The sequence below is a fragment of the Indicator indicator genome, chromosome 1 (assembly GCF_027791375.1).
Source record: "Indicator indicator isolate 239-I01 chromosome 1, UM_Iind_1.1, whole genome shotgun sequence".
NCBI classification, from domain to species: Eukaryota; Metazoa; Chordata; class Aves; order Piciformes; family Indicatoridae; genus Indicator; species Indicator indicator.
Genome location: NC_072010.1, coordinates 115585192 through 115598649, shown reverse-complemented (window position 1 = coordinate 115598649; position 13458 = coordinate 115585192). Strand labels below are relative to the sequence as shown.

General features: G+C 39.8%; 1 protein-coding gene across 1 annotated transcript; it reads right to left on the bottom strand.

Moving 5' to 3' along the window:
* Window positions 1-1120: 1120 nt before the first annotated feature.
* On the bottom strand, window positions 1121-12773 carry ETS2 (ETS proto-oncogene 2, transcription factor). Its single transcript, XM_054384152.1, has 9 exons — window positions 12702-12773; window positions 9533-9653; window positions 7232-7351; window positions 6575-6775; window positions 4809-4892; window positions 3927-4169; window positions 3516-3779; window positions 2265-2383; window positions 1121-1336 (listed from the first exon to the last, which is right to left on the bottom strand). The coding sequence occupies exons 1-9, from the start codon at window positions 12771-12773 to the stop codon at window positions 1121-1123; spliced, it is 1440 nt and encodes a 479-aa protein (XP_054240127.1).
* Between the last annotated feature and the right edge of the window lie 685 nt (window positions 12774-13458).

The window sequence follows — 13458 nt, the reverse complement described above, 5'->3', positions numbered from 1 at the left end:
TGAAAAACATATGCCATTTATAAAGGAAAAAAAAAAGGTAATTTTATCCATATGAATATTTTCATTTTCGGTTACAGAAGAAACCACAAACAGGCCCTTTATGTCCCAGAACATAACATTAGTTTCTTGTAAAAATGCCAAAATGCACAAAGAATTGCCAGCTTCAGTCTTGGCAAAACAGTGAGCCAGCTTGCCCTCCCCACCCCCCCATTTCATATCATAGGCATACCATATGCATGCATACTGAGCGCTTACGCTGTCTCTTAGGCCAATTAAATATTTGCAGAAGGTTGTATAGCCTAGGCAAACATTAAAAAAAAATTGATAAGTTTACATTCATCCTATTTGAACACACACACACACAATTAGCTTAAATTTACACTATACAGTATCTGTTAAATAGGAACATTACAGAGTTTTTCAAAAAGAATCACAGCATATATACAGACTGAATATTGAAATGGTATGATTTTCCTTCCCCTTCTTTAAAGGGTCTTTTGTGTTGTTTTGTTAAAAGTTGCTACATCTGGTTTTGGACACAGAGTGTTTGTGTACCTATGCAGCACACCTCTGGAGTACTACTACTACTAACAAAATGTGCTTTAGAACAAAACTAATATCAATTCTCCTTACTGCTCATTTAAAATAAATTAGTTGGTTTTTACTTTTTTAAATAAATTGCATGATATAAGATGTAAGCAAGGAAGATGGTATTTTTAAAACATCTGAGCAATAACTCTGCTGCATCACTGGTTCCTCATCCAACCTTTGGTTTTAAAGCCAACCCATTATTATATGGCAGTGTAAATAGCCAAAAACACTTTATACGGCAGTACGGGCAGTCGAAACGCTGAACTCGAGAGCATTTCCCTGTCTTCATGACAGAGGCAGGGTCTGTGCTGACTTCCATGCTGCTCAAGTGCCTGACATGGCAACACTCGAAGCCACTGATGAAATAAGGCCACTTCCTTCCAGCTCTCCCTGGTTACAAAATCAGATAAGGTCCTTATTTCCCCCAACAGTTGCATCTATCTGAACAGTCAGAAGAATTGACTGCAGATGGTTTCCAGACACAGTCCCAACATATGATCTTCACCCCTGCAGCATCAGGGGATCAGGCTCAGTCCTCTGTGTCAGGCTGCACCCCCAGCATTGCGTGCAGCTCCTCTGCTGTGTACCCCAGCAGGTTCTGCAGGTCACACACAAAGCGATACACATAGCGTTTCCCTGAAGTCTTGTGGATGATGTTCTTGTCGTAATAGTAGCGTAGGCCTCGGCTCAGCTTCTCATAGTTCATTTTTGGCTTGTTTTTCCTTCTTCCCCACCTCCGTGCCACCTGCCAGTCCAAAAAGAAAATTAAAACGCAAAGGGTTTAATTCAAGTTTTTCTAGTTGGTGGCTGGTAAACACAGTTATTAAAGTTCTCTCAGAGTATTTTATATGCTTTGGATATCTCCAGCTCAGATAAGAGAAGAGCTGGTGACTGACCCCACAAGCTGAACATGCTCCAACACAGTTAACAGCAGCTTCTTCAGAAAGAGGCTGATAGGTCTCCTTTTCTCTAATACCTCCTATTTGTGGTCTTCCTTTGCTTAAGGAGATCAAGTTTATGAAAGCAGTCTCCCCTCTCAAGACACCATTTAACCATTAACTTGAGCAGGGGACAGCTCTTTACCTGGAAGCTGAATGACATGAAGGTCCTTGGAGTTAATGATTTTCCTCCTTTTTTTTTTTTAAATAAAAGCTTCAGTGGACTTTATATCAAATCTCTTAATACAACAACTTTCCTACTGATAACAGTATCAGAAAGTGAAAATGCATTCTATTTATTTTCATGACTAAAGCTGCAAGTTCCCAAAATATTTCAAATACAGGAATACCATAATTGTTGTGTACCCACAAGAATGGCGATTTGCAGAAGGCATTTTCCCCACGCCTTTGTGCAACCTCAGGCGTTGTTGATTCAAGAATATCCAGTAAGCTAACCTACAGAATTACACTGTCAAGAGAACTAACTTTGTACACTACCCTTTTGAGTTTCAAGCTATACAACATGCTCCTCTAACCACCAGCAAATGCTGATATCCCTGAGTGAGAGGAGGGCAAGGATGAACATCCCACAGCAGTCCTGACTATGCAATAAAGCATTTGCAGATGAAGATTTCAGCAAGTCTCTGATCATGTAAATGCTTTATATTCAGGACTAGGGCCACAGATGAAAGATCAGACCCTAAATGTTTTTGTTCTTCATAGTTAGCCACGTACCTCATCTGGGTCAGCAAGTTTAAATTCCCATCCATCTCCTGTCCAACTAATGAATGACTGACAGGACTTGTCAGTCAGTAACTCCAGAAGGAATTGCCATAGCTGTATAGGCCCACTGCCTGTTGAGAAAGAGTGGGCAGGAAGAAACCACAATTAATACTTCTGCAAGCTTCTACCCCCAACCAATGTACGTGACAATGTTCATATCACAGAGATCTTGTAATTACTCTGATTTACCTTTTTCATTGTTTAATATCAGAAAGAAATCTAAGATTTTTCTCTGTAGCATAAATCTGCTCCTAAACACATTAAAATTAAACTTTTTCATGGAAACATAAGGTTTCACACAAGTTAGGTCCTTCCCTCTTATGAATCTTTTAACTCTCACTCCCACGTCCCATCAGTGCCACTTCAAGCTTGTCCTGTAGCTCTTGGCTTAGCAAATGTTTCAAAGCAAAAAAAAAAAAAAAAAAAATCCAAAACCCGAAAACTAAAGCAACAACAACCCAAACAGTTTCAGTAAGAACTACAGGAACAAGGTCTTAAGAGGCAAGTCAACACCTGTGGAAATTCCCAAGTATGGGTGATTTCGTCCAAGTTTCCCTCTTTTTCAGAGAGATCAAAAAGTGCTTTTGATTTTTACATGTTCTGTCAGGCCTGCCTGTTCTTGCTTTAGAAAGTCCTATGAGACTTTCGTTAGTAACATTTAATAATAATACTAAGACCTCTCCTACAAGGACAGGTTGAGGGAGCTGGGCTTGAGCCTGAAGAAGAAAAGGCTTCAGGGAGACCTAATAGCAGTCTTCCAGCAGTTGAAGGGGCCCTACAACTAGGCTGGAGAGGGACTGTTTACAAAGGCCTGAAGTGATGGGTTGAAGCGTAATAGTTTTAAATTGGAGAAGAGCAGTTTTAGACTGGATGTTAGGAACAAGTTCTTTACCATGAGGGTGTTGGAACAGTGCAACAGGCTGCCCAAGGAGGTAGTTGAGGCCCCATCCCTGGAGATATTCAAGATGAGGCTCAACAAATCTCTGAGCAACCTGATCTAGTGGAGGATGTCCATGCTTATTGCAGGGGGGCTGGACTAGATCACCTTTGGAGGTCTCTTCCAACCCAAACCATATTATGAGTCTATGACTTAAGCTGTGAGGCATACCTTACAATGATACAACTTTACCACCATGGTAAACGTTTATAGAACATATTGGTGTTACATAAGATGAGGAGTAACCATTTTGCTTCACTACTTACCAGTAAAGCCAGCCAGAATCGCTGCTGGTATAACTGGTTTCCCTTGCTCTACAGGATCACTTCGTTCTTGAATATAGTCTTTGAAAGACATTGTAGGTTTGCTCAGACACAAGGACTGGCTACAGTCATCTTCAAAACTCTCATAGGATGGCACTCTCTGTAAATCCACCAAGGAGGACTGGCTGTTCCAGGACTGCAACATTGAATCTGAGCTCTCGTAACTTTCTGTGCCACTGTCATTAGACTCATGTTCTCGAAGCTTACCTTTAGAAAACAAAAACAAACAAAAATGTTGTTATTTTAACCCTCTCAATCTAGCTTATATATATATATATATAAATTATGCAAAGGAGGAAAAGACATACAGAGTATGGCTTTGGATCCATGCTTAGCATGCAGATGACGACTCACCAGAATTATCTATTAGTAAATTCAGATTGCTTCTTGGGAAATCTTGATTTACTGCACAGTAGTTCACACCAATAGCATCTGCTTGGGTTTTAGGAAACAATGAAAACTCTTGTTCTGGATTGAGGAGATTTGGTCCTGTGGAAGTCTGACAAACATCAGTCAGGAGACTGGGTTTGGGATAACTGAGGGTTTTAGGATATCCAGGCATTTGCATACCATAGGAGTTCTGATCTACGTTAATAGCTAAAGAAAGAAAGAAAAGAAATAGATTATTCTCACTGCAGACCCTTAGACTAATACATCATCAATTTACTACATCTGTGCCACCAAGAAGTAATTTTCCCATGAAAATTTGACTAAGTGATCGATGTTACAGACCCACTGGAAAGGCTACTGAAGTTAACAAGATCTCCAACTAATGGGCTTCAAATCACATTTTGTAAGTCTCCCTCTACAATCTGCAGACCACAAAGATGGCTAGTGTTTGTTCTTCAAGGAAGCTACAGAAAGCTCTAGAAACTCAAGTTTTGAGTAAGGCCCTCATCATTAAGTGCTGTAATAAAGTTGTGCTGAAGACTGTGGTAGAAGGAAATATACAACCTATCAAAGAATCCAAGGGAGCTAGCACTGCATCCCACATGCTCTCGAGCTCTATTAGGTTTCCATACTCTTCAAAAATGCCTGAGCATAATATTTGCTGCTTCCCAGTGATGCTAGTTTTTGACTCTTTGCCAGAGGTAAGGGTGCTCATTCTGCTCCATAGATGTAGGCTTTAGCATACCAAAGCACTGGTGTGCTCTTATTTTGTTTTCAAAATGGGATCTGTGACATGCTTACAATAAACTAATAGATGTGCAATGTCAAGCTTCATAAAATACTTACTTAAGGAATTATTATTGACCCAATGAGGAACTGAGGTGAGATGAGAGTTTTCCACATACTGATCCTGTGTCTTCTCTTGGCTTTCTGAGGAGAGGAGGAAAACAGAAAATTTGGTTTTATTGTTTTAAAGATCTGACCTATATGCCGCAAAAACCTTCTCACTCTTGAGGATTTTGAGTCCTCATTCACATAAATTTTATAAATGCACTGCACTACATTCTCTCTCTTGAAAAAAAAACACAAAAACTCCCCCTAACCAAATTCCAATAGGCTTAAAAAGCATCATACCAGATACATTTTAACATAAAACTTTGAAACAATAATTGCAGAGTGTTTTTAAGATCCAAGTCTCTAACATATGCAACTATTGAATGTTACATTCCATGCCCAATAGAACCCACAGGACACTGCATGTAGGGTTTTAGCAATACCAGCAGTGTTCACCTAACACACTTGTAGGTGTCTCTGACTTCTTTACATTCATTCACTAAGTTACCACAAAACATTACTTTAAAAAGAACAAAACCAAAAACTTAAGAAGTGAATAATTTTTGTCCAACTCTTGGTTAATTTGTTGTTTTGTCTTTTTTTTTTTTTTTGTGTTTTCTTTTTCCAAATGGGGTATTACAGTAGCCTTATCCTAATCTCATTTATTTCAATGACTAATCCAAATAAAATCTGACCACAATAGGTACACAGCATGAACACAGAATGATTTCTGCATATATAGAATCATAGAATCAGTCAGGGTTGGGAGGGACTGCAAGGATCATCTAGTTCCAAACCCCCTGCCATGGGCAGGGACATCTCACACTAGATCAGGCTGGCCACAGCCTCATCCAGCCTGGCCTTAAACACCTCCAGGGATGGGGCCCCAACCACCTCCCTGGACAACACATTCCAGGCTCTCACCATTCTCATGGGGAAGAACTTCTTCCTCACATCCAGCCTGAATCTCCCCACTTCCAGCTTTATTCCATTCCCCCTAGCCCTATCACTACCTGATATCCTAAAAAGTCCCTCCCCAGCTTTCTTGCAGGCCCCCTTCAGATACTGGAAGGCCACAATAAGGTCACCTCAGAGCCTTCTTTTCTCCAGACTGAACATCCCCAACTCTTTCAGTCTGTCCTCATAGGAGAGGTGCTCCAGCCCTCTGATCATCCTGGTGGCCCTTCTCTGGACACCTTCCAGCATGTCCATAGCCCTCTTGTAATAGGTGCTCCAGAACTGGACACAGTACTCCAGGTGGGGTCTCACCAGAGCTGAGTAGAGGGGGAGAATCACCTCCCTTGACCCGCTGGCCACACTTCTCCTGATGCAGCCCAGGATCTGGTTTGCTTTCTGGGCTGCCAGTGCACACTGACAGCTCATGTTGAGCTTCTCGTCCACCAGCACCCCCAAGTCCCTCTCCTCAGGGCTGCTTTCCAGCCACTCACTGCCCAGCCTGGATTTGTGCTTGGCATTGCCTCGACCCAGGTGTAGGACCTTGCACTTTGTCTTATTGAACCTCAGGAGGTTGGCTTGTGCCCACCTCTCCAGCCTGTCAAGGTCCCTCTGGATGGCATCCCTTCCCTCCAGCGTGTCTACTGCACCTGTGCTTTGCATATCAAGGATGTATTAATAGTCCTGATGATTACATTAACTAAATTTTGAAATTTGAATTTTCATACATAATAAAAACCCTCCATAATGAAACAAGTGCTGAAAGAGTACAGTTTCTGTTAGAAAAGCCTTAAAACAAAAGGTATTTCTGGCTCTGTAACTACCTTTTATCATCTGTTCCAGGTGCTCCCACAGAATATCACCCACATAGTCAGGTGCCAGTTCCAGGAAACGCTCCTTGCCCAGGTTGCATAAGTCCTGGCCGCTCATCAGAAACTGATGAAAATTCACATTTGCCAAGCTAAATTCATTGGTAGCCCATGAAAGCCACTGGCAAACTTGCTGCTCTGTCCACAGCCAAGGATCTGCAAGAGAGAAATTGTCCAGCATTTAGAGATAACTCCTGACCTTTGCCAAATAATCTTCATTAGAAGGCAGTGAAGGAAAAATTGTTTACCCAAATTACTTAGCTCTGAATTAATTCAGAATGAATGTATTCTCGAATTAAAGGAAAAAAAAAACCAAACCAAAACAAACCCCAAAAAAACCAAACCAAGAGTCCTCTATTTCCTGCATTCACTTGTAATCAGGGATGTCCTCAGCTTACTTGATTCTCTCTTATGCTGCCAAAGCATGAGCTCTCCATGCACCCATTTTTAATACTAGCAAGTCTGGTCTTTCCAAGTTAAGCTGTGCCAAATTCACATAGGATCCATTCTTTTATTTCCTTCTGACATCATTCTTTCTCTTTTGAAAGAGATTCTATTCAGTCTCCTCCTTAGCATTAAAACCAAAAAAGCTTATAAATAGAAAACACTTACTATTTGGGATACCCAGCCGACACTGTTCCTTTGTGAAACCACTGAAAGTATCTTTCAAGGCCTGACTCATCACAGCCTTGCTGCACGGGGTTAACAGAGGCAATTCACAGTTGTTGGACTCTACAAGAAAGAAAAGGGGTAGAGGGGAAAAAAGAGGATACATTCAATTTTAGGCCAGTGAAAGAAATGACAGGATTTTGCTGCACTATTTGAAGAACATGAAAAGGATGCTAGAAACTAGGGATTTTGAAAACAGGAATGAACACCACAGATCCATTTTCACACTAAAATCTCTGTGCTACTAGCTTGATAAAACTGCATTATGCTATATTACATCTTTGCAGTACTCCATCATTTACCTCATTTACCATAGTGGTTACACAAAACACCTTTGTTGCAGGGCAACTTTGGGTTTTGTTTGTTTTAGGGTTTTTGGTTATTTGGGGGGTTTTGTTTGTTTAAGGAAATATGAGGCTGCTTATTCCTATTTTGTCACCTATAGTTTGACCTCAGGCTGAGGGACCTTATAACTGTCTGTAAATATCTGAGGGGTGGGTGTCAAGATGAAGGTTATAGTCTTTCTGGTAGGCCCTGTGACAGGACAAAAAACAATGGATACAAGCTAGAACACAAGAGGTTCCACCTCAATACAAGGAGACACTTCTTTATGGTGAGGGTGATGGAGCACTGAAACAGGCTGCCCAGATAGGTTGTGGAATCTCCTTCTCTGGAGACTTGCAAAACCTGCCTGGATGTGTTCCTGTGCAGCCCACCCTAGGTGTTCCTGCTTTGGAAGGGGTGTTGGGCTCAATGATCTCTTCAGGTCCTGTCCAATCCCTAACATTCTGTGAGTCTGATTCCTTGGAACTCCAGTTTTCTTTTAGTTTAAGAGCTAAGTAACCAATAGTAGGATTGTGAAGAACCAGCTTGTGCTATTTAACACTGCTCTTCCAGTGAGCTGTATTTCAGACCTTCCCATGGATCCCTCAATAACTTAAGTACATGGTGCAATAGATCATCTGAACCAGACAAGTGTGACTGGTTAACAAGCTGGTAACCAGTGCCTAAACGGCGCTACAAAAATCCAGAAGTCAGCATCATCCTATGCTAGCATAAAATACTAATCTTCTTAACCGATGTTTAAATTGGAAAGTAGATTCCACTTTGAGGACAAAATTAGCTTCCACTCAGCCCTTCTTAATGGGCAATTTGGATCAGAAGATGCCTCATTTTAAGTCTGAAAGAAGAACTTCTAAACTGAAGGAAGCCAACCACACTGCCTGGATGTTTCAGATTAGGAAACCTTTTACTGATAGTTTGTGATTTGTGTCATTAAATTAGGAGTAATCTGAAGACAATCAACTTGCTCCTGCATCCCTGAATATGCAAGATTCTCTGAGAACTCATACACAGGTTGAATGTGAAGGAGCTCTGCATATAACAGTGGCAGGGTATATAAAGGTGATGAACTTCACAGACTCCAAATCAGTTCATGAAGCTGTGCAGCTCTTCTCATTCTCCTAGACTATTTTCAGACTCCATTTGACCCAGCAAGTGGAGTTCATTATCAGCCCTTGCTTAACTTATGTTTTTTACCACACCCATTCTCAATAACTGCTAAGACCTGCTCTGCTGACCTGAGCAGGAGACTGATTAGAAACATATTAGAACAAAAGACTGGTGGGTTTCAGAACTTTGAGGGCTGGTAATTTTTTTCCCCATTCCCTATGGGGAAATAAATGCAGCATCGAGTAAAATACCTGCATTTTGGACAAAACTTCTTGTTTTGTCAAGGATTTAAGAACTGTAGTAGATGTAGTGTGTAGGTACTGACCTACATGCAACAAAAAAAAAAAAAAAAAAAAATCTGTAAACAGCCCTAGTCCTGTTTAAGGCATGGAGTGCAACACAGTGGGATTTAACAACAGAACATCAAGAAAGGAGCTTGCAGAATACTTGCATTTTAATCATAGTTGAGATGTTGCACATTTCAATATACTTGTAATCTTATTCTTTCAGATTTTTTTTAAAGTCTCTTAGATCTTATCAATAAATATGAAGTCTTCTTCTATGAACAGTTAGGCTACTAAATTCCTTCTTCCATTCCTTTTCAGCACAGAGAACAGCAACTATGCACACAAAGCAACTCACATGGATAAAATCAAATCTGTGTACTAAACCAGTCCTTTTCAGGGAAATACATGCTGCACTTGTAATAAGAGTGAAGTCATGAAATGCTAGTTAGACCCCAGAACTTTCCTTCTGATCTGCTGGCTGGACTAAGGAACAAAGCATAGTTACCGTAAGAAGTAGAATCAAATCCTGTTGGCACTTCTTGAAGCGTTTGATCTTCATTTAGTGAGAAAAAATACCCAGCAAAGAGTGAGTTTGAGCTATCAAAGGTGTCAAACGCTGGTTGACGCTGCAAAGCAACAGAATAAATTTAAAACAACTGTGTAAGCATTTTGCTTAAGCACTGTCAACTTCATTGCTAGGAAGTGGCTGGGCTAGGTTCCCTAGATTTGGAGATCAGGCACAACCACTAGATTGAATCCTCTAACTTGTGTCTTTGAAATATAAACACAATAACAGCACAGCTTCTTGTACAAAACAATTAACAATCAGACCACAGAGCTAGCTGGGGGGCATGTCCTGCAGGTTACAGTAAAGTCAAGCAAGAACATTCTTAGTTTTCCTGTAATTGAGGCTTTTAACAATAGACAATGTGTGTGTGCATGTATTTATTTCCAGGTATATTTTAAAGAAATCCTTGTTTTCTTAACCCTGTAAATTGACTATCCACTTGATGAGTAATTGATGGCATTGGCAGAATCAGTAAATTATGGAAAAACAACTGCCAGTACAAAACCTACAGTATATTTATGCAGCTGTTTTTTGTTGTTGCTGTTTTGTTGAGGTTTTTTGAGGTTTTGTTTTTAAAGGAAAAATTTAACCTGAACCATGTCACTTGAAGCTATACATCCAGCTTTACAAGAACTGAAGAAAGATGTTACTCCTCTGCTGTGGCTTCCACACTTCTGAGTTACTGCATTTGCCAGCTACCACATTCTGCAGTCTTTCATGGGCTCAGATGCTCAGTGAAACACTGCAAGTTTCATTCTTCAGAAAGGGATAAACAGGAATGATAGAAAGGTTGCAGACAAAAGTAGATTCTAGTGATACATTGGCAACATTCAATAAATATTGTTGCACTTGAGAAATCTAACTTCTTTCAAACTTGACTTGTGCCAGTTCTGTATGCTTAGAAATACTAGTACTTTTATACCAGATCCCCCAGCCATTTTAGTCTTTGGGTGGCTCAGGGAATGTTAATAGAGAAGGAAATAACTTTTAAAACCCCAATAAATAATGCAACAGTCACAAAGAAACTGTATCTGTGATATCTATAAAGGCACAGACCGATAAAAGTTGCCATTGAGATTTTTTTTTTAAAGCACCTGATAGAAGATTGTCCTGGAAAGCTAGAGTGTGCTCATGACAGCTAAAGACAAAGGCAATTAGCAAATGTTTATTTGTTTTAGGAATCCACTAGTCTGCCAGCTTATGCCAAGGTAAAGGATTTCAATGAAGACAAGGCAAATATTTTCCAGGGCAGTATTCATGTGCAATGCAAAAGCAACCTGAGCTATGTTTCTGGAATAGTAAATCAGTACTAGCATTTCCTCACATTCCCTAACTTTCCTTTTTATGTCACCACAAGCTTCAATGGCTTGAAGTCTGTTTGCACCAGGTGCCTTTTATATGCTATGTGTCATCTCTCTCCCCCATCTCCCCAAATTACATTAACCAAATTAAGAAACAAAGAACCATAGGTTATTAATTGTATTTTATAATAAGCTGTACTACATCCTAGCACATACATTATGAAAGCATACACTGCATGGAAGAAAAAAAAGTTCACTTCACTAGTAAAGTAAATCCTTTCATGCCTTGGCTAACCGGGTTCAGAAATCTCCTCTAAGCACTGGGTAGAAGAGAAAAATTGCATACACTTGGTTCAGGTACCCCCCACAACTGGAGTCCAAGTCAACCCATGCAAAGGCTCACATCTGAATGAAACAAGCTAGTAACAATTGCCAAGTCTGCTAGTAAAAGATTCTTTATACGTTACTAGATAAAAGCACTGATAGTAAAAGATTCTTTATACGTTACTAGATAAAAGCACTGACTCATCGCTACTACCTAAAAGAAAGGGCAAGTTCTTTCAACATAATCTGGAAACTCCTGCACTTTGTGTAAATAGCTGACCCTTATCCTGAGTCACTGGAAAAAATGCTGTGGCATGTGAATGAGTAAAATCTATACTGTGCTAGCTTCATATTTCAAAAAAAAAGGGAAAAATTAACGTTTAAGCTGGTTCTTAACAGTAGTAAGAGTAAAGAAACCAACGTAGAGTAAGTTCTGCTTGCCCTATTGGTTATGCAACCATTTAATTTGGCTTTTCACAGTATTTGAGAGTAATTACTATAGAAGAAAATAAAAAGAAGTGTGAACACCTACAAAATTGCAGAACACAAATCTCTATTTTGACTTAAGTATATATAACAACTACTGTGTAACAGAGTACACAGCTGTTAAACTGGGGGATCTTTGCTGGATTTTGTTGTTGTGGCCAGGAAAGAAAGCTAAGCAGTGACACAAAACAGAGAAGCTAGAATACCAGAGTCTCATTAACTGTTTTGAAGAACATGGACATTCCTCAAAGTTAATGAGAGCATTAAGTGTCTTCCTAATTTTTACTTCGCTTACATTAATCAATGATCTGTAAAAAATTGATATGGGGCTTAAAAAGCAACTTGCATAAACAGGGAGGAAGGAAGCCCTTAAAAAAATTGATTCTGCTTCTCATTTGCCCTCTGTTTTTAAGTTCCTCTTAAAACAAGATTGCTAGCAGACACAGCCTACCTAAAGATAAAACGTATTTAATAACTTTCTTTACAATGTATTTCACTTCCATTTCACACAGTTGCATGTAGTAAGTGAGTAACTACATTTTTTTCATACAATGCTCATGAATGAATCAGACCTAACCAGTCATATCAGAACAGCCTCTGCCAGTTCCATCGAGTTAAAGATATATACCACCCCTGCTGCCAAACCTGCAACCTTTGTTTAGACAAAAGATAGATTTGAGCTCAGTTTTTGTCTACCTCTCACTTTTAAAATCTTAGCATTTGAAGCACAGAGAGAGTCTCCTTAGGGGAGAGAGTTGGGGGTACGAGATTTACATTTCCTATTTCAGTTCTGCTTTACACATCTCTACTGTAATCAGCAAAAATACTCTAGAAGAAGAATAGAGGTTACAAACAAGAAATTAAAACCCATATATCTGTGTTCACTTTGGCATGGCTATACAATTCCTGTGTTAGCATTAATAAGAACACAATAAATGCAGTAGCTGGAAGATGCCCCAGCTGCATTCAGAGGTTGACAGCTCAAAAGTACTCACCTTGAGCATTCCTCTGTACATGTTAGACACAGGAGCTACTTGATCCATGTTCCTTAGCCCAAAATCACTCATCTGAAAAAAAGAGAGGGGTCACATGAAAAACATTGCTACCAAAGAAGGAAGCATACTAATAGATGTATTTCCCTGCTTCATTACAGGCTACAGAACAGGGAGAGTTTTCCTTCTCATTGCTCACACATTGACCACACAGGACAGAATTCCCATCTTGCTTAAGTGGCTTTTTAAGTGGAAGACCTTTCACAGGCATCACTGTTGTTGAAGTTTTAGGGAACAAGTCAACAACAGGGCAGTTAGCTTCTGATACCCAATGTGAGGGCTTTCAATACCTTGCTCTGTTAGTCTGAAAAGCCTACAAAAGTCCTTGGTCCAACTTGCTTTGAGATATTTTCCAGCTTCTACCCATTATCTTAGATTCAGATTTATGTTATTTTTGATTATTGTATTGCTGCTCACATGCCATGAGTCACTTTGGACTTCGGTTTTCAAAGGAAGGAAGAGAAGTGACGGGGCACTCAATGTGAGACACCTTCATGTACAAAATTCACCCCTTTCACCCTTTCATGAATAATCAGTAAAGCAAATACAGTGACCTGCTGTCTTTACTAGGTAAAGCACCTCCCAACCATGTTATCTTGCACATTTTGTAAACATGGAATTAACATATTTATAGAGCCTCAGAGGGCCTAAGTGGTAATTGAAAAGGGCTTATAGTAAAATATCCTTTTAAAGGGTTGAT

Excerpts from the sequence above, each read along its gene's own strand:
- ETS2 (XM_054384152.1), bottom strand. The coding sequence starts at position 12,773 with ATGAGTGATTTTGGGCTAAGGAACATGGATCAAGTAGCTCCTGTGTCT. Across the intron at positions 4,893-6,574 it reads CCTGGAACAGATGATAAAAG|AAAGCCAAGAGAAGACACAG; the intron begins GTAGTTACAGAG and ends TCCTCTCCTCAG. Across the intron at positions 3,780-3,926 it reads TTTACTAATAGATAATTCTG|GTAAGCTTCGAGAACATGAG; the intron begins GTGAGTCGTCAT and ends TGTTTTCTAAAG.